Below are 21,480 nucleotides of genomic sequence, written 5' to 3'. Positions count from 1 at the left end.
GGATTGTAGATACACCCACTCACTCACCCACTCGCTTACCCATTTGCTCACCCACCTACTCGCTCACCCACTCATCCACTCATTCACTCACCCACCATTTCACATACCCACCCGCTCACATACCCACTCAAGTACACTTACGTGCCCACCTACTCACTCACCCACGGTCATGCAACCAGACTCATCCTGGTCTCGAGTCCTCCCCTGGCTGATGGAAGTCAAGTTGAAACGTTTAGCATTAAGTGAAAATGAACACCGCATCGCCTCGAAATCGAACCCCGGGCTGCCATACCTTTGAGCTTGTGGTCCAGGTATTCCAACAAGATCCGGATCATCTGAATGATGGTGATGATCAGAGCACCGAAGGCCAGAGAGCCCGTGTGGTACCTGCGGAGACAGCCACGTAACGGATTGGTCGTCACAATCACCAGCCACGATCAAATCCGCTGCTCGCGACGCAGCGGTCTGTCGGGCAACCTGCACGCGAGCTACTTTCACCGTCGCTCCGTCTCCGATGAAGCAACCTCCCGATCGGGAGATTCAATTTGCAAGAACGACGTCATTTCATGAAACTAAAAGCGAAAAATTGGTTCGCTTGCTGCTCGAAGAGGGAGGGAATTCTGGTCGTAGGGGTGAAGCCACAGAACCCCGACACCCACTGACCCCGCCCCTACCCCCTACTGACCCCGCCACTACTACCACTAACTCCACCTCTACCTCCCACTGACCGCGCCCCTACCCCTTAATGATCCAACCCCTACCCCCACTGAACCCACGCCTACCCCGACTGACTCCGCCCCTACTACCACTGACCGCGCCCCTACCTCCCACTGACGCCCCCCTACCCCCCACTGACCCCCCCTTACCCCCACTGAACCCCCCTTACCCCCCACTGACCCCGCCCCCACTCCCCACTGACCCCACCCCCTACTGACGCCGCCTCTACGCCCCACTGACCCCGCCCCTACCCCCCCACTGACTCCGCCCCTATCCTCCACTGATGCCGCCCCTACCCCCACTTGACTCCACCCCTATTACCACTAACTCTGCCCCAACCTCCCACTGAGCCCGCCCCTACTCTACCACTAACCCCGCCCCTACCCCGACTGACCCCACTCACCCACCACTGCCCAATCCAGCCCCACCCCGTGAGGTGTGTCCAGGGCGAAGGGTGGTGCAACAACAGCTTCAGTGCCACATATGCGGCCACAAGCCCGACCGGTTTGTGATAATCGTTTGGAAAAATAAGAAGAGGTTTTACCCTTTCTGCCAATGAAACAGGTGGTGTTAAGATGTTCACACACCAAATGGACACCCTCGTTAGCAAGGAATCAAGTCACTGCATTAACCACACACAGTGCTTGTGGTGAACATGCAAACAAACATGGCTCTGATAATATACTTGCATTGTCTTTCAAACTGCACCGAGACAGCCTTCTTCATGGCCTAGTCTCACCACCGGTGTTAGACCAGAAATCAACGCCAAGAGGCGACTAATCCAAAAGGCAATGCATTTATTATGAATTCAGGTTAGCAGTTGCGGTATATTTATGACACTTTTTTTTTACCAGGATCAAAGGATGAAAAATAAGAATATTCATTGCCATCGTCATCCTCCTCCTCATCAACATCATCATCGTTGTCCTCATCATGATAATCGTCATCCAACATCGTCGTCGTCATCGTCGTCGTCATCGTCAGTCAACATCATGGTCATCGTCGTCGCAACCGCCTCACCGCACGGCGCGCATGAAGGAGCGCGTGACGGGCAGCGCGGGAAGGTCCCTCTTGTCGAGGGTCCAGTAGTACGAACCGAACGCCCCCGCCAGCGAGCACTCCCCCAGCGCGAGCACGAAGTTGACGAGCCACAGGAAGGCGAAGACGTTGTAGATCTGCAGGTTGAAGAGGTTGCGCTTGAAGAGGCTGTCGTTCAGGCCGTAGGTGGCGAAGACGCACTGAGCGTCCGGGCACTCGGTCGTGTTCCACTGCTGTCCCTGCGCGCGGACACAGGTGGGCATTGGGTCTGTGAGTGGTGGATGCTGCCTACGCTGGACGCTGCCCGTGGTGGACATAGCCCGTGGGTGGACATTGCCCGTGGGTGGACACTGTTCATAGTGGACACTGCCGTTGGTGGACATTGCCTATGCTGGACATTGTTCACGGTGGACATTGTTCATGGTGGTGAACGATGCCCATGGTGAACGCCACCGGTGGTGAATGGTGTAATTGTCCACCCCGGGTGGGAGTCAACCAACCCCCTCGGCTCAAGGGCCAAGTGCTCTACCGGGCAGGTGATCATCCCTCATCTCACACGCGGGTGGCAGCAGAGAACTGCTCAACGCGGGCGTGTGTGTACACTGTGTGTGTGTGCACGTGTGTGTGTGCGTGTGCACGTGTGTGTATGTGCACATGTGTGTGCACACACACACACGTGTGTATACACGTGTGTGTGTGTGCTGCGATTAACACGCTGCGCTACGAACCCGGCGACCAGAGTTCGATTCACGCTCACAGCCAACACCGGTGACGATTATTTGAGCAGGTCCTGGGCCTCCCCTAGGTCGACTCAGCCTCAAATGAGTACCTGGTGCGATGTGTAAACATCGCCACTGGGGAGACAAAGGCGGCCGGGCGTGGTACTGGCCACCCACCCCCTCGTGTGCCGTGCTGGTCTTCATAGGTGCTACTCGCTAACAGAAAATGCCCCAACAGTCTGTTTACGATATATGGGGAATCTTTGTATTTGTATTTATATATGTGTGTGTGTGCGTGTGTGCCTGGGTATTTTGTCCATCAAACACTCCAACCGTCAACTCCCCATTGGTGATGGGCAGTTGTGGAGTGGAGAGTTTTCCATACCTGGGCAGTGTGCTGCTGACTAGCAGAGGTCTCACTCCGAATCAGTCGAGTAGCATTGTCTTTTCATCGGTTGCATAACACTGTGTGGAAGCTACCTGGTCTGTCGCTCCACACGAAGCTTTGGGTCTTCTCGGCCACGGTCATGCCCTCCCTTCTCTATGCTTGTGAAAGTGGACTCCCCCTGATGGAACATCTTCTTCGATTATAAACATTCAGGCTGGCCTGCCTACGATCCATCCTAGGTTTAACCAGGCTGGATTGTGTGAGGAGCTCACAAATCCTTGAAAGATCTGGACACAGTCCAATCGGTGAGCTCCTCCGGCAGACCAGGCTGCGTTTGGCTGGGTCATGTAGCCCGCATGCCCAGCCACCGCATGCCTAAACAGCTTCTGTTCGGCAGGATAGAGAGGGGCTATACGGGCGCGGCATGGGCTAGAGAAGAGATGGAGTGACGTGGTACAAGAGGGGACGGCCCTCTGCTGCTGGGAAGTTGAAGGCAGTCGCCCTCCAATAACAACGGAGGGGGGAAGAGCAACGCTCACAACAACGAGCGGAGCACCGGGCAGTGAAAACGCAGCAAGTTGGCACGGTGAGGGGCACAGGTGGTGCATCGGCCACTTGTCTCAGCCAGTCGACCCGCGGCACCTGCTGGGTCTGTCCCGTGACCTCCTGTCAGCAGGCGTTCGACACTTCACCGTCACTTAGTGGCATCACCGCCACTTAGTGGCGTTGGTATTGTTGTGTGCCGTAGCATGCCTGGGCGGGGAGCGGTGGCGCAGCGGTTAGCGAACCGCGCCACGCAACCCGGCGGCGGACCCGAGTTCGATTCCCCCGCCCACGAAAGAACCGTGGTGGACAAGCACATCCACCTGGTCCAGGGTCCTCCGTTTAGGTCGACCCAGCCCGAAATGAATACCGCGGTGCTGTGTGTAAACATCGGCGCCGTTGCTGTTGTCATCGCTGTTGTTGTTGTCGACTCACGTCGCCCGGCGTGCACGCGGTGGTGTTGGTGTTCCAATTGTTGCACCCCGGCGAGCTGTGGTTGCCCACCGACGCCACCTTGTAGGTGGCGGTGCCAGCGGTCGCCAGGTACCTGTAAGGGGATTGGTGGAAAACCGCTCAGGAAAATAAATAGATAATTAAATAAACATGCAGACGGACGGCTGCTCAGGGTCGTCGTCACCCTCTGGGTCACTGCCCTGCCTCCCCCCACCGGGGGGGGAGGGGGGGGGGAGGCTGGGAATGGGAATTAGTGGGAGAGCTCATTAACACCCCCCCCCCGCCCCACCAATCACTCCACAGCTAGATCTGGACTGTACCAAGTGAATCTCAGCACAAGCGGGGGAGCCCGGGGGGGGGGGGGGGTGTGGGGTACTTGTGGTGACCCAGGTCACTCTTGATGCGGGGGTGGGAGGGGTAGGCTTGTGAATGTGAATTAATGAGTGCGAACGGGTGGGTGGGTGGGTGAGTGCACGCATCGGTGAGTGAGTGCAGATGAGTGAGTGCGAATGGGTGGGTTGGTGAGTGTGCGAAAGGGTGAGTGAGTGCGAATGGGTGGGTGGGTATGTGTACGAATTGGTGGGTGGGTGCGAATTGGTGGGTGGGTATGTGTACGAATTGGTGGGTGGGTGCGAATGGGTGGGTGGGTGGGTATTTGTACGAATAGGTGAGCGAGTGCAAATGGGTGAATGGGTGCGAATGGGTGGGTGAGTGTGTGCGAATGGGTGGGTGTTGTTGTGACCTGTTGAGCACAAGCACGGTTGAGACGGAATGGTCACCACCATCATAACCATCGTCATTACCATCTTCGTCATCATCGTCGTCGTCATTGTCGTTATCGTCGTCATCGTCGTCATCGTTGTCATCATCATTTCCATCACCATCGACACAGTAAACCGCGCAACAGTCTGTTGGGGCATGTGCTGCTAGCCAGCACGGTGCACGGGGGGGGAGGGGGGGTGTTGCGGTCATGGTGCATGCGCGGTTTACTGTGTTACCCCAACAGACTGTTGGGGCAAGTGCTGCTAGCCAGCACTTGCGGGGTGATGGGGCCCCTTTTGTCTTTCTGGCCAGCAGTGCAGGATACAGTGCGGTGACTCCCCAGTACGCGATGCACACGGAGAGCAGGAGGAACGTCAGCACGGGGTAGAAGATGGACGACATGATGTGTCCGATGGCCCTGCAGGAACAAAGACCGAGATAACATTGTCATACTAATTATTATTAAAAGAGAGAGAGAGAAAGACGACGACTCAGAGGAGGCGCCCGAAGGAGGAACCACAGCCGAGGAGCGGGAAGGCGGCAGCAGCAGCAGCAGCAGCCACGCGGTGGCGAGGAGACGGCGCCACCAACGATCGTCCACCAAGCTCTGCGGTCCTCTACATATTCAGGTGTTCTTGGGCCGATGAACGCGTCGTTTGCACGCGCGTAGGAGGGAGAACGGAGCGCCCGGAGAAAAACCACGCGCGTGTGTGTGCGAGGCGGATGGGGCACACACGTTCCATTATCAACGAAGAGACGGAACAGATGGAGATCAGTCCACACTCCGATTGGAACCGCCTGCTACCTTGCAGAGCCAGGGAGGTGGTAACGGGCGCTTCCTCCACGTCCACGGTGCAAGGGGAGGGAGTCTCACCACGATTTACCTCCCTCTAGTTAGGCCGGAGACAGGAAGGCACCTACGAATAGCTTTGACCATTTCTGACAATGAAACAGGCGGTGTTAAGATGTTAAAATACCAAAATGAAGCCTTGCGCAGGGAATCACGTGTGCATGTTCACCACAGGTATATGTGGTTAATGCAGACTGGATTCCTTGCAAAAGGTTTCAGAGTTTGGTGTTTCAACGTCTGAACACCGCCTGTTTTATTGCCAGAAAGGGGTAAAACCTCTTCTTATATTACGATGCCGGCAAGGGGAGTTCCCATGAGACGGGACGGAATCCTCCGCAAATTCTGGCCGACAGACCGATCGAGCCGCTTGTCCGTCGAATCGACGCAGACCTCGACCGTCCAAACTGCCGCTTTCACCCCTCCACCGCGCAAGCGGCGAGTGCTCGCTCAACTTGTAACCAAAACCCGGCAGCGTGTTGCTCGCGTGACGAACCCCAGCTCGTTTGGCTGTGTCGGGGGTGGTTGCTGCAGGGCCTCGTGACGGCATTTGCGTTCACGCGATCCGACCCCCCCCCCCCCCCCCCAACGAATGAAAACCGGGTAAAAGACGAGGATTTTTCTTTTTTTTTTAATGCACTCCAAAAGGTAGAACAGAAATTATTTTGGGACCCCAGAATTAATCAAATTTGATGTACTGAATGCAAGTGGGTGATTTATCTTTCGATATGTTTAATTTTCTTTCATGCAGTCCATCCAACTTTTATTGAGCACATCAAATTCGATGAATTCTGGGGTCTCAAAATCACGTATTTTTTACCTTTAAGTACAAATAACAGTGTGCGTGCATTGTGAAAACGTGATTTTTACCGAACTTATCTTTATGGGGTTTTTTTTACGTTTAATGCCAGATGTGACGGTAATTTAATTGGTCGAATGCATTCAAATCCAATACCTCTGAAATTAACATTGGACCTTTCTTGCCAGTTTCAAAACATAAGAATAGGTTTCACCCTTTTCTGGCGATAAATGTATGCATGAGAGCCTGTTTGTTTCCATGTTCACCACAAGTGTGTGTGGTTAATGCAGACTGGATTCCTTGGAAAAGGTTTCTGTTTGGTGTTTTAACATCTTTACACCTTCTGTTTAATTGCCAGTAAGCGTACACAACCTATTCTTATATCTCTAAAATAAATTGCATCTGAATTATTTTGCCCCCTCCCCCCCAGAATAAAATCTAATTTGCTTTGGAAAACACTTTAAAATTATGCTAAAAAATAACGTGGAAAATTATCATTCTCATAGATATATTTGAAATAGTGCGATACAAAATTTAGTTTGAAAAAAAAAAACGCAAAGAGGCCCAGAATCGGCGGTGGGACCCTGTACCGGTTCTTTAAACGAAATCTTGAATTGTCCCGCGAGAGATGAGTCTGTGTGTGCGACATTTCAGCTCGTTAGGCTCTGTCGATCCGAAGATATCTTAAGCGTCCAAGATTCTGAAAGATTGTCATTAAAAAGGACAATAGGGGCCAGTGCAATCAAAGTGTCCGGTCCCGGCGTGCGACGATAAAAAAAAAAGGGCGGAGGGTTTCACGCGCGAGCATCCGCCCAAGGACGGCGGGGAAGGCACGTCACCTGCTGGCCTCCTGGATGAGGGCGATGGCGATGAGGATCCTTTTGCGCAGGAAGATGAGCATCAGCAGGATAACAAACTCCACGATGCACAGGATGATGACTGCGGACGGAAACGAGGGAAGAGATCGCGAACACGCATGGGGGGGGGGGAACGCCGCCTTTTCCGTCGACAGCACGATTTGCACAGCGGACGCACAGCGGATGCGTAGCGGCATCATCCGATGTGTAGGGGACTCGCGAGCAACGCCGTCTCTCGACGTCACGCTCAATGGAGTCGTCGCCGTGGCCGCCGATGATAAATAATTTCAACGACGGTGCCTTTTGTTTTAACGTACCTCAAAGTACCCCCCACCCCCCCCCGAGATCAATGTATGTGTGTGTGTATATCTTTGTCTTTGTTGAACTTATTTCGCACCAGCGTACATAGCCAAACGTGCCAATCGGAGGTGCGGGGGAAGGATAAACGGGCTAAACACAAAAAGCAGTTGTAATTAAATAAGTTTGTCAATCTAGACGACGACGACGATGATGATAATGATTTAAAAGTGCCACAGCTCGCAGTGGCTTCCTAATATCGAAAGGAAAGAGCGTTCCAGACGGCCGATGAAGCACATCATCCTCACAGCAGCGGCTTTTCGCTCGCCATCGATCAAAGGCGGTCGCCACATGGCACGCTTTCGGATGCGCTATAAAGTGACACTCATGAGGATGATAATGATGGTGGTCTTTGGCGGTGGCGGTGACGATGGTGGTGGTGATGACGGTCGTGGCGATGGTGATGCAAATGATGGTGATGACGACTCAACAGATGATAATGATGACAAATCAATAGCGAATGGTGAAAATAATGACGACGATGATCATGATGATGATGATGATAATAAACGAGGCCACATCTGTCGCTACTGACGGTGACGATGAACGTACTGAATGCTAGCCACGTCTGCTGGAGCTGGAGGTAAATGCGGAAGTCCGTCTGCACCCCCAGGTTGGTCACGGTCTGGTCCGCTCCGGGTTTTCCGCTGAGGTTCACAAACTCCCACGAGCAGTGGAAGATGCCTACGCACACACGCAAAGACAAAGATCCTCCATGTAGCCTTAACAGACGGTGGGGGCAAGTGCTGTTAGCAAGTAGCGCCTATGAAGGCCCGACGCGGCACATTAATGGGGTGGGTGGCCAGCACAAAGTCCGGCCACCTTTGTCTTCCGAGTGGCGATGATAATGCACTGTGCCAGGGACTCATTTGAGGCCGAGTCCACCTAGGTGAGGCCCAGGACCAGTTCAGATAATCGCCACCGGTGTTGGCCGTGAGTGGGAATCGAACCCGGGTCGCCGGGGTCGCTGGGTTCGTAGCGTGGCGCGCTAACCGCTACAATACCGCTCTCCATACGGGGACACGCTGGGACACACGGGTGTTGGCGTGGACACGCTGGGACACAGGGGGACACGCGCAACTCTCTCACCGTAAGCTCCGGCCACGAGCACGCCGATGATGATGACCCAGATGAGCACGGGCGCCGTGAAGCGGAGCAGCAGCAGGAACAGGAGGCTGACCACCATCGCGATGGCCAGACCACTTCGTAGACAAATAACACAGAGCGGCCCACACTCATCAACATCGTCGTCATCGTAGTTATCGTCGTCATCATTGTTCTCATCATCATCGTCGGCATCATCATCAGCGCCATCGCCATCATCATTATCGTCATCGCCGTCATCGCCATTCGACATGGCCCAGCGGGTGCGCGCTCGGCCCTCATTGCCGAGGGACATCCCTCGAGGTGGAAACGTCTCGTCTACTGCGAGAGTCTCCAGGATGTACATAGCTCAAGACAAAGATTATCCCGCCCCCTGTAGCAGACTGTTGGGGCAAGCGCTGTTCGCGAGCAGCACCTATGAAGGTCGGCACGGCACACGACGGGGGTGGTGTGTGGCCAGCACAATGCCCGGCCGCCCCTTTTCGCCCCGACTGCTGTCAACTATACCAGGTACACTTTTTTTGAGGGCTAAGTCGACCTAGGGGAGGCCCAGGATCGGTTCAGATAACCGTCACCGGTGTTGGCCGTGAGCGGGGGAATCGAAAGGTGAACCCGGCATTCCCGAGTTCGAGTCCCACTCGCACCCACCAAGAACCGGTGATGAAATATATACGAGCCAGTCCACGGGGTCTCCCCGAGGCTGAATAGGCCTCAAATGAGAAGTTGGTGCGATGTGCAAACATCGCCACGAGGCAGACAAAGGCAGGCCAGGTGCGGTGGTGGCCACAGCCTCCCCGTCCCATGTGTGCCGTGTTGGACCTCCTTAGGTGCTACTCGCTAACGGCATTTGCCCTGACGGTCCGTTAAAGGCCACACGGGGAGGAAGCTTTGTCTCGTACGGAAGCTCGCAATTGACGCGCAAATACACCGTTCACGTTACCTTGAGCTGTAAGTGAATATAAACTATTTTTTTTATTTCGCCAGGTAAGGCTCGCCGAAAATGTGTAGCTTTTTTTCAAGAGCGACCTGGCTATCACAAATGATAGCTCAACGAAGCGGCTTATCATCATCGCGTGGAAATTCATAGCGGCAGCCAAATGTTCTAAATGCGCGATGTTGATTTTAAATGTGGAGGGGAAAAACCGGAGGACCCGGAGAAAAATCCACGCGACCACGGGGAGAGAGACACGCAACCTCTAAATATACAGCAGCAGGCGTCAGGGTCGGGATCGAACCCACGACCTCCTGTATACCAGGCTAGGTAGTTAACATCTCCTAGCCACCGTGATGATGATGAAAGAGAGAGAGACACGCAAACTCCAAATATACAGCAGCAGGCGTCAGGGTCGGGATCGAACCCACGACCTCCTGTATACCAGGCGAGGTAGTTAACATCTCCGAGCCACCTGCGATGACAAATGGAAGGTCACCGGCGCGACCTCGTCTACACTACATCTGTCAGACATAACGTAGACAAGGTGGGGGGGGGGGGGGGGAGGTGGAGGCGCTGCCTCGCCCGTCATCCAAGTGTTGGCGAATGACGGTGGTGGCAGAGCGGTAGCGGAGCATTCGTGGGTTTGAATCTGGGCCGGGGCCGCCCACCCCTCCCCAGGGGTTAACGCCACGGAGGGAATCATCGCGGGCGACGGTCTGCTTCACTCGCGGTGGCCCATAAAGACATCCCCCGTGACGTTGTTCGCAAGAGCCGGGGGGGGGGGGGAGGGGGGGCGTTGTGTGTCACCGGCGCCGCGGTCAACATTTGCCACATTTTTGAAAATATTTCACCGCAGATCACTTCATAGGGATCGCACTGCCACGCATAGCGGTAGCACCACCTCCCTCCCTCCCCGCCACCTCCCCCCTACTGTTAAAACAGAGACCCATAGACTCACATAGAGACCTGTAGACTCACTCACATAGAGACACATAGACTCACACAGAGACCTGTAGACTCACTCACACAGAGACCCGTAGACTCACTCACACAGAGACACAGACTCACACAGAAACCTGTAGACTCACTCACACAGAGACCCGTAGACTCACTCACACAGAGATCCATAGACTCAATCACACAGAGACCCGTAGACTCACTCACACAGAGACCCGTAGACTCAAACAGAGACCCACAGACTCACACGGAGACCCATAGACTCACTCACACAGAGACCCATAGACTCACTCACACAGAGACCCACAGACTCAATCACACAGAGACCCGTAGACTCACTCGCACGTTACCAATCATCGTCACTTCCAGTCCAACTCACATCAGGATCCAGTGCCAGGATTTTGCGAAGTCCTCAAAGACTCTCATCCCGACTTGCCTTGCATCCAGTAGCCCCACAACCCCCCTGCACGCTCGCAAAGAGAGTGGGGCAGGTAAAGGCGCAGCTCTGCAAGTGCCCGGCTCAAGCCATACTGCTGGCAGGAGGCGCCTCCACCAGAAGTGGCTCTCGGGACGGAAGGGTATTTTGCAGAGGTGGGCATACCCCAGGTGACCTGTGGATCATTCACAGTGAACCCAGGTTGACTCATTCACAAACCTCACTCCACCCACCCACCACACCCCAATCCGCCCACCCACTACACCCACCCCACTCCACCCACTCATCACACCCGACTCCACAAACCCACAAAACCCCACTCCACCTACCTACCAACCATAATCCACTCCACCCACACACTCCACCCACCCACCATACCCCACTCCACCCACCCACTCCACCCATCCACTACACCCCACTCCACTCCACCCACTACACCCCACACCACTCCACCCACCCACCACACCCCACTCCACTTCACCCACCCACCACCCTGGGTTCGCCAACTATCTAGGGTTTGACCCGGCCAAATGGGAACTGGCAGCAGGAACTGGATCCGTGCCCACACCTGCTTGTGCTGGCGGTGGTTGCAGTTCTGGTGGTGGTAGTGGTGCTGGTGGAGGTTGTACTGCTGGTGGTGCTGCTGGTGGTGGTAGTAGTGTTGATGGAGGTTGTACTGGTGGTGGTACTGGTGGTGGTAGTGGTGCTGGTGGAGGTTGTACTGCTGGTGGTGCTGCTGGTGGTAGTATTGTTGGTGGAGGTTGTACTGGTGGTGGTGCTGGTGGTGGTGGTAGTGTTGATGGCGGTTGTACTGGTGGTGGTGGTGCTGGTGGAGGTTGTACTGGTGGTACTGCTGGTGATGGTGCTGCTGGTGGTGGTGGTGGTAGTAGTGTTGGTGGAGGTTGTACTGGTGGTGGTGCTGGTGGTGGTGGTGGTGGTAGTAGTGTTGTTGGAGGTTGTACTGGTGGTGGTGCTGGTGCTGGTGGTGGTGCTGGTGGCGATGCGGCCACTGAACTGAGCTCTATATAGGCGGGAGGGGGACTGCAGATAACAGCCCTGGGCCTGGGCCCAGAAATCACTCGGGGCCTACGGAGGGGACGCCGGCAGCCCCACTCGCCGCCCTGCACCACCCTGAACCACCCTGAACCACCCTGCACCACCCTGCACCACCCTGCACCACCCTGCACCACCCTACACCACCCTGCACCACCCTACACGGCACTGCACCACCCTGCCCCACCCTGCACCACCCTACACCACCCTGCACCACCCTACACCACCCTACATCACCCTGCACCACCCTGCACCACCCTACACCACCCTGTACCACCCTGCACGGCACTGCACCACCCTGCACCACCCTGCACCACCCTGCACCAACTTGCACCACCCTGCACCACCCTGCACCACCCTACATCACCCTGCACCACCCTACATCACCCTGCACCACCCTGCACGGCACTGCACCACCCTGCACCACCCTGCACCACCCTGCACGGCATTGCACCACCCTGCACCACCCTGCACCACCCTGCAACACCCTGCACCACCCTGCCCCACCCTGCACCACCCTGCACCACCCTGCACCACCCTACATCACCCTGCACCACCCTACATCACCCTGCACCACCCTGCACCACCCTGCACCGCCCTGCACCACCCTACATCACCCTGCACCACCCTGCACGGCACTGCACCACCCTGCACCACCCTACACCACCCTACACCTCCCTGCACCACCCTGCACCACCCTGCACCACCCTACACCTCCCTGCACCACCCTGCACCACCCTGCACCACCCTCCAACTCCTTACACCACCCTGCACTTCCCTGCCCCACCCTGCACCACCCTGCACCACCCTGCCCCACCCTGCCCCACCCCGCGTCACGGGACCCACTTTGAAGCGGAGAGGAACTTGTCCGCGCTCACGGCGTTGTTGTTGATGTTGATGGAGGAGTCGTTGCCCACGTACACGACCGACGAGTTGGTGACGAGCCTCGGGAAGCAGCGGTTCAGGACTGCGTCGGGAAACAACAGCAGTAGCAGTGTCAGTAGTAGCAGTGACAGTAGTAGTGACAGTGACAGTAGTAGCAGTGACAGTAGTAGTGACAGTGACAGCAGCAGCAGCAGTGACAGTAGCAGCAGTGACAGTAGCAGCAATGACAGTAGTAGCAGTGACAGCAGCAGCAGCAGCAGTGACAGTAGCAGCAGTGACAGCAGTAGTGACAGTGACAGCAGTAGCAGTGCCAGCAGCAGCAGTGACAGTAGCAGTGACAGCAGCAGTGACAGCAGCAGTGACAGTAGCAGTGACAGTAGCAGCAATGACAGTAGTAGCAGTGACAGCAGTAGCAGTGACAGCAGCAGTGACAGCAGTAGCAGTGACAGCAGCAGTGACAGTAGTAGCAGTGACAGCAGTAGCAGTGACAGTAGCAGCAATGACAGTAGTAGCAGTGACAGCAGCAGTGACAGTAGTAGCAGTGACAGCAGTAGCAGTGACAGCAGCAGTGACAGTAGTAGCAGTGACAGCAGTAGCAGTGACAGCAGCAGTGACAGCAGCAGTGACAGTAGCAGTGACAGTAGCAGCAATGACAGTAGTAGCAGTGACAGTAGTAGCAGTGACAGTAGTAGCAGTGACAGTAGTAGGAGTGACAGTAGTAGGAGTGACAGCAGTAGTGACAGTAGCAGTGACAGTAGCAGCAATGACAGTAGTAGCAGTGACAGTAGTAGCAGTGACAGTAGTAGGAGTGACAGCAGTAGTGACAGTAGCAGTGACAGCAGCAGTGACAGTAGCAGCAATGACAGTAGTAGCAGTGACAGCAGCAGCAGCAGCAGTGACAGTAGCAGCAGTGACAGCAGCAGCAGTGACAGTAGCAGTGACAGTAGCAGCAGTGACAGCAGCAGCAGTGACAGCAGTAGCAGTGACAGCAGCAGCAGCAGCAGTGACAGTAGCAGCAGTGACAGCAGCAGCAGTGACAGTAGCAGTGACAGTAGCAGCAGTGACAGCAGCAGCAGTGACAGCAGTAGCAGTGACAGCAGCAGCAGTGACAGTAGCAGCAGTGACAGCAGCAGCAGTGACAGCAGTAGCAGTGACAGTAGCAGCAGTGACAGCAGCAGCAGTGACAGCAGTAGCAGTGACAGCAGCAGCAGTGACAGTAGCAGCAGTGACAGTAGTAGCAGTGACAGTAGCAGTGACAGTAGCAGCAGTGACAGTAGCAGCAGTGACAGTAGTAGCAGTGACAGTAGCAGTGACAGTAGCAGCAGTGACAGTAGTAGCAGTGACAGTAGTAGCAGTGACAGCAGTAGCAGTGACAGTAGCAGCAGTGACAGCAGTAGCAGTGACAGTAGCAGCAGTGACAGCAGTAGCAGTGACAGCAGCAGCAGTGACAGTAGCAGCAGTGACAGTAGTAGCAGTGACAGTAGCAGTGACAGTAGCAGCAGTGACAGTAGTAGCAGTGACAGTAGTAGCAGTGACAGTAGCAGCAGTGACAGCAGTAGCAGTGACAGTAGCAGCAGTGACAGCAGTAGCAGTGACAGTAGCAGCAGTGACAGCAGTAGCAGTGACAGTAGCAGCAGTGACAGTAGCAGCAGTGACAGCAGCAGCAGTGACAGCAGTAGCAGTGACAGCAGCAGCAGTGACAGTAGCAGCAGTGACAGTAGTAGCAGTGACAGTAGCAGTGACAGTAGCAGCAGTGACAGTAGCAGCAGTGACAGTAGTAGCAGTGACAGTAGCAGTGACAGTAGCAGCAGTGACAGTAGTAGCAGTGACAGTAGTAGCAGTGACAGCAGTAGCAGTGACAGTAGCAGCAGTGACAGCAGTAGCAGTGACAGTAGCAGCAGTGACAGCAGTAGCAGTGACAGCAGCAGCAGTGACAGTAGCAGCAGTGACAGTAGTAGCAGTGACAGTAGCAGTGACAGTAGCAGCAGTGACAGTAGTAGCAGTGACAGCAGTAGCAGTGACAGCAGTAGCAGTGACAGTAGCAGCAGTGACAGCAGTAGCAGTGACAGTAGCAGCAGTGACAGCAGTAGCAGTGACAGCAGCAGCAGTGACAGTAGCAGCAGTGACAGTAGTAGCAGTGACAGTAGCAGTGACAGTAGCAGCAGTGACAGTAGCAGCAGTGACAGTAGTAGCAGTGACAGTAGCAGTGACAGTAGCAGCAGTGACAGTAGTAGCAGTGACAGTAGTAGCAGTGACAGCAGTAGCAGTGACAGTAGCAGCAGTGACAGTAGTAGGAGTGACAGCAGTAGTGACAGTAGCAGTGACAGTAGCAGCAGTGACAGTAGTAGCAGTGACAGCAGTAGCAGTGACAGTAGCAGCAGTGACAGTAGTAGCAGTGACAGCAGTAGTGATAGTAGTAGCAGTGACAGTAGCAGCAGTGACAGCAGTAGTGACAGTAGCAGCAGTGACAGTAGCAGCAGTGACAGTAGCAGTGACAGCAGTAGTGACAGTAGCAGTGACAGTAGCAGCAGTGACATCTGTAGTGACAGTAGCAGCAGTGACAGCAGTAGTGACAGTAGCAGTGACAGTAGCAGCAGTGACAGCCGTAGTGACAGTAGCAGTGACAGTAGCAGCAGTGACAGCAGTAGTGACAGTAGCAGTGACAGTAGCAGCAGTAATAACAGTAGCAGAAACAGCAGCAGCAGCAGTGACAGCAGGAGCAGAAACAGCAGCACCAACAACAGCAGCAGCGAACAACGGCGAATGTTGTGATTGGTATTTAGTTTCGCTTGGGTGAGATGGTCACGCAGGTGGGTAGGGTGGGTAAAGGGTCCGGGGAGAGTTATATCCACAATTCAATTATGGCATCAACAGCAGCAGCAAGAGCCGTTATGCGGTGGGGAAAAGTATGGGTATCCCCACCTCTTGGCCAGTGTGGAAGAATAGGCCAAGCCTACTATGGGGCAGATGGGCTCCCTCTAGAGCTCCCTCGAGCAGAGGCCCTTCCGCCAGCAGAGGCCTGGGCCCGTAATTGCAGTGCTGCGCCTTTAACTTCAACTACACCAAGTGCATCCGAGCATTTCCCTTGGTGGTGGGGAGCGGTGGTTGCAGTGGTTAGCGCGCTGCCCCGCGAACCCGGTAACCCCGAAGGTCAATTACCGCTGATTGACGACAATCTGAACCATAGCCCCCTAGGTCGACTCAGCCTCAAACGAGCGCCTTGTGCGGAGTGTAAACGTCGCCGCTTGGGATAGAAAGTCGGCCGGGCGTGTTTGCCGGCATTCGAAGGTGCTGCTCGCCAGCGGCATTTTCCCCAACAGCAGCCTCCGTTTAATGTTGCTATTGTTATTGCTATTACTACGATTAATGTTGCTATTGTTATCGCTATTGTTATCACTATTACTACGATTAATGCAGCTATTGTTATCGCTATTACTACGATTAATGCTGCTATTGTTATCACTATTACTACGAGTAATGTTGCTATTGTTATCGCTATTACTACGAGTAATGCTGCTATTGTTATCGCTATTACTACGAGTAATGCTGCTATTGTTATCGCTATTACTACGAGTAATGCTGCTATTGTTATCGCTATTACTACGAGTAATGCTGCTATTGTTATCGCTATTACTACGAGTAATGTTGCTATTGTTATCACTATTACTACGATTAATGTTGCTATTGTTATCGCTATTACTACGAGTAATGTTGCTATTGTTATCGCTATTACTATGAGTAATGCTGCTATTGTTATCGCTATTACTACGAGTAATGTTGCTATTGTTATCGCTATTACTACGAGTAATGTTGCTATTGTTATCGCTATTACTACGAGTAATGCTGCTATTGTTATCACTATTACTACGAGTAATGTTGCTATTGTTATCGCTATTGTTATCACTATTACTACGATTAATGCTGCTATTGTTATCACTATTACTACGATTAATGCTGCTATTGTTATCGCTATTACTACGAGTAATGCTGCTATTGTTATCGCTATTACTACGAGTAATGTTGCTATTGTTATCGCTATTACTATGAGTAATGCTGCTATTGTTATCACTATTACTACGATTAATGTTGCTATTGTTATCGCTATTATTACGAGTAATGTTGCTATTGTTATCGCTATTACTACGAGTAATGTTGCTATTGTTATCGCTATTACTACGAGTAATGTTGCTATTGTTATCACTATTACTACGATTAATGTTGCTATTGTTATCGCTATTACTACGAGTAATGCTGCTATTGTTATCGCTATTACTATGAGTAATGTTGCTATTGTTATCAATATTATTACGAGTAATGCTGCTATTGTTATCGCTATTATTACGATGAATGTTGCTATTGTTATCACTATTATTACGAGTAATGCTGCTATTGTTATCGCTATTATTACGAAAAATGCTGCTATTGTTATCGCTATTACTACGAGTAATGTTGCTATTGTTATCACTATTATTAGAAGTAATGTTGCTATTGTTATCACTATTATTACGAGTAATGCTGCTATTGTTATCACTATTATTACGAGTAATGCTGCTATTGTTATCGCTATTACTACGAGTAATGCTGCTATTGTTATCGCTATTACTACGAGTAATGCTGCTATTGTTATCGCTATTATTACGAGTAATGCTGCTATTGTTATCGCTATTATTACAAGTAATGCTGCTATTGTTATTGCTATTACTACGAGTAATGCTGCTATTGTTATCGCTATTATTACGAGTAATGCTGCTATTATTATCGCTATTACTACGAGTAATGTTGCTATTGTTATCGCTATTATTACGAGTAATGTTGCTATTGTTATCGCTATTACTACGAGTAATGCTGCTATTGTTATCGCTATTACTACGAGTAATGCTGCTATTGTTATCGCTATTATTACGAGTAATGCTGCTATTGTTATCGCTATTATTACGAGTAATGCTGCTATTGTTGTCGCTATTACTACGAGTAATGTTGCTATTGTTATCACTATTATTACGAGTAATGCTGCTATTGTTATCGCTATTACTACGAGTAATGCTGCTATTGTTATCGCTATTACTACGAGTAATGTTGCTATTGTTATCGCTATTATTACGATGAATGTTGCTATTGTTATCACTATTACTACGAGTAATGCTGCTATTGTTATCGCTATTACTATGAGTAATGTTGCTATTGTTATCGCTATTATTACGAGTAATGCTGCTATTGTTATCGCTATTATTACTAGTAATGTTGCAATTGTTATCACTATTATTACAAGTAATGTTGCTATTGTTATCGCTATTATTACGATTAATGTTGCCATTGTTATCACTATTACTACGATTAATGTTGCTATTGTTATCACTATTACTACAATTAATGCTGCTATTGTTATCACTATTACTACGAGTAATGTTGCTATTGTTATCGCTATTACTACGAGTAATGTTGCTATTGTTATCACTATTACTACGAGTAATGTTGCTATTGTTATCGCTATTACTACGAGTAATGTTGCTATTGTTATCACTATTACTACGATTAATGCTGCTATTGTTATCACTATTACTACGATTAATGTTGCTATTGTTATCGCTATTATTACGATTAATGTTGCTATTTTTATCACTATTACTATGATTAATGTTGCTATTGTTATCACTATTACTACGATTAATGTTGCTATTGTTATCGCTATTACTACGAGTAATGTTGCTATTGTTATCGCTATTATTACGATTAATGTTTCTATTGTTATCACTATTACTACGAGTAATGTTGCTATTGTTATCACTATTACTACGATTAATGTTGCTATTGTTATCGCTATTACTACGAGTAATGTTGCTATTGTTATCGCTATTATTACGATTAATGTTGCTATTGTTATCACTATTACTACGAGTAATGCTGCTATTGTTATCGCTATTATTACGATTAATGTTGCTATTGTTATCACTATTACTACGAGTAATGTTGATATTGTTATCACTATTACTACGAGTAATGTTGCTATTGTTATCGCTATTATTACGAGTAATGCTGCTATTGTTATCGCTATTATTACGATGAATGTTGCTATTGTTATCACCATTATTACGAGTAATGCTGCTATTGTTATCGCTATTATTACGAGTAATGCTGCTATTGTTATCGCTATTACTACGAGTAATGTTGCTATTGTTATCGCTATTATTACGATTAATGCTGCTATTGTTATAACTATTACTACAATTAATGCTGCTATTGTTATCGCTATTACTACGAGTAATGCTGCTATTGTTATCGCTATTACTACGAGTAATGTTGCTATTGTTATCGCTATTATTACGAGTAATGCTGCTATTGTTATCGCTATTACTACGATTAATGTTGCTATTGTTATTTCTATTACTACGATTAATGTTGCTATTGTTATCGCTATTACGAGTAATGTTGCTCTTGTTATCACTATTACTACGAGTAATGCTGCTATTGTTATCGCTATTACTACGAGTAATGTTGCTATTGTTATCGCTATTACTTTGAGTAATGCTGCTATTGTAATCGCTATTACTACGAGTAATGTTGCTATTGTTATCGCTATTACTACGAGTAATGTTCCTATTGTTATCGCTATTGTTATCGCTATTACTACGAGTAATGCTGCTATTGTTATCGCTATTACTACAAGTAATGCTGCTATTGTTATCGCTATTACTACGAGTAATGTTGCTATTGTTATCACTATTATTACAATTAATGTTGCTATTGTTATCACTATTATTAGAAGTAATGTTGCTATTGTTATCGCTATTACTACGAGTAATGCTGCTATTGTTATCGCTATTATTACGATGAATGTTGCTATTGTTATCACTATTACTACGAGTAATGCTGCTATTGTTATCACTATTACTACGAGTAATGCTGCTATTGTTATCGCTATTATTACGATTAATGCTGCTATTGTTATTGCTATTACTACGAGTAATGTTGCTATTGTTATCGCTATTACTACGAGTAATGTTGCTATTGTTATCGCTATTACTACGAGTAATGCTGCTATTTTTATCGCTATTATTAAGAGTAATGCTGCTATTGTTATCGCTATTATTACGAGTAATGCTGCTATTGTTATCGCTATTATTAAGAGTAATGCTGCTATTGTTATCGCTATTATTACGAGTAATGCTGCTATTGTTATTGCTATTACTACGAGTAATGTTGCTATTGTTATCACTATTATTACAATTAATGTTGCTATTGTTATCACTATTATTACGAGTAATGTTGCTATTGATATCACTATTATTATGAGTAATGTTGCTATTGTTATCGCTATTATTACGAGTAATGTTGCTATTGTTATCGCTATTATTACGAGTAATGTTGCTATTGTTATCACTATTATTACGAGTAATGCTGCTATTGTTATCACTATTACTACGATTAATGCTGCTATTGTTATCACTATTACTACGAGTAATGTTGCTATTGTTATCACTATTACTACGATTAATGTTGCTATTGTTATCACTATTACTACGATTAATGTTGCCATTGTTATCACTATTACTACGATTAATGCTAATATTGTTATTATCATTACTACGATTAATGTTGCTATTGTTATCACTATTACTACGAGTAATGTTGCTATTGTTATCACTATTACTACGATTAATGCTGATATTGTTATTACTATTACTACGGTTAATGCTGCTATTGTTATCACTATTATTACGATTAATGTTGCTATTGATATCACTATTATTATGAGTAATGTTGCCATTGTTATCACTATTACTACGATTAATGTTGCTATTGTTATCACTATTATTACGAGTAATGCTGCTATTGTTATCACTATTACTTCGATTAATGCTGATATTGTTATTACTATTACTACGATTATTGTTGCTATTGTTATTACTATTACTACGATTAATGTTGCTATTGCTATCACTATTACTACGATTAATGCTGCTATTGTTATCGCTATTATTACAATTAATGTTGCTATTGTTATCACTATTACTACGATTAATGCTGCTATTGTTATCGCTATTATTACAATTAATGTTGCTATTGTTATCGCTGTTATTACGATTATGCTGCTATTGTTATCGCTATTATTACGATTATGCTATTGTTATCACTATCATTACGAGTAATGTTGCTATTGTTATCACTATTATTACGATTAATGTTGCTATTGTTATCACTTATTACTACGGGCACCCCTGGGTCGGTGTTTTCCTGGAAAAGTCACGTTACGTCAAAAGCAATTTAGGGGAATTCACTCACACGCGCAGACAAAGTCGCGTATATCATCCTAGACTATTGTTGCAAAGGACTGCAGAGGAGGAAGCCAGGAACTCACACGGGTCGCTTGCAACGAGGTAGTAGGCACATTCTCCATCTTCCATTATCTGAATGGGGTTCTGCAACGGACAGGCAAGAGGGAATGTCGCACCGATTGTAGATTAATCACCAGGGTTGCGAGGCAGTGCTGCAACATCACCGACCGGCATGGCACATGAGGGGGTTATAGTGGTCAGCGCCACACCCGGCCGCCTTTGTCTCCACGCATCGCACCAGGTTCCCATTCAAGGCCAAGTCGACCGAGGGGAGGCACTGGGCCGTCACTGGGAATCG

At 49.6% G+C, this 21,480-nt stretch overlaps 1 protein-coding gene across 2 annotated transcripts in view; it reads right to left on the bottom strand.

Moving 5' to 3' along the window:
- Positions 1-21,480, bottom strand: part of LOC116955321 (choline transporter-like protein 4) — a 69,488-nt gene that overhangs the window by 14,326 nt on the left and 33,682 nt on the right. For both annotated transcript variants that reach the window (XM_032976339.2, XM_032976340.2), the window contains 10 exons: positions 21,206-21,266; positions 12,811-12,931; positions 10,855-10,938; positions 8,570-8,682; positions 8,033-8,164; positions 7,106-7,205; positions 4,946-5,038; positions 3,841-3,952; positions 1,738-1,994; positions 293-387 (listed from right to left, as the gene is read on the bottom strand). In XM_032976339.2, coding sequence (XP_032832230.1) covers positions 293-387; positions 1,738-1,994; positions 3,841-3,952; positions 4,946-5,038; positions 7,106-7,205; positions 8,033-8,164; positions 8,570-8,682; positions 10,855-10,938; positions 12,811-12,931; positions 21,206-21,266 — 1,168 coding nt within the window. The remainder of the gene's footprint in view (positions 1-292; positions 388-1,737; positions 1,995-3,840; positions 3,953-4,945; positions 5,039-7,105; positions 7,206-8,032; positions 8,165-8,569; positions 8,683-10,854; positions 10,939-12,810; positions 12,932-21,205; positions 21,267-21,480) is intronic.

This window comes from Petromyzon marinus, chromosome 59 (assembly GCF_048934315.1).
Source record: "Petromyzon marinus isolate PM22_M1 ecotype Great Lakes invasive population chromosome 59, UKy_Petmar_22M1.pri1.0, whole genome shotgun sequence".
NCBI classification, from domain to species: Eukaryota; Metazoa; Chordata; class Hyperoartia; order Petromyzontiformes; family Petromyzontidae; genus Petromyzon; species Petromyzon marinus.
The sequence above is the reverse complement of the archived record's forward strand: the minus strand, read 5'-3'. Positions and strand labels throughout refer to the sequence as shown.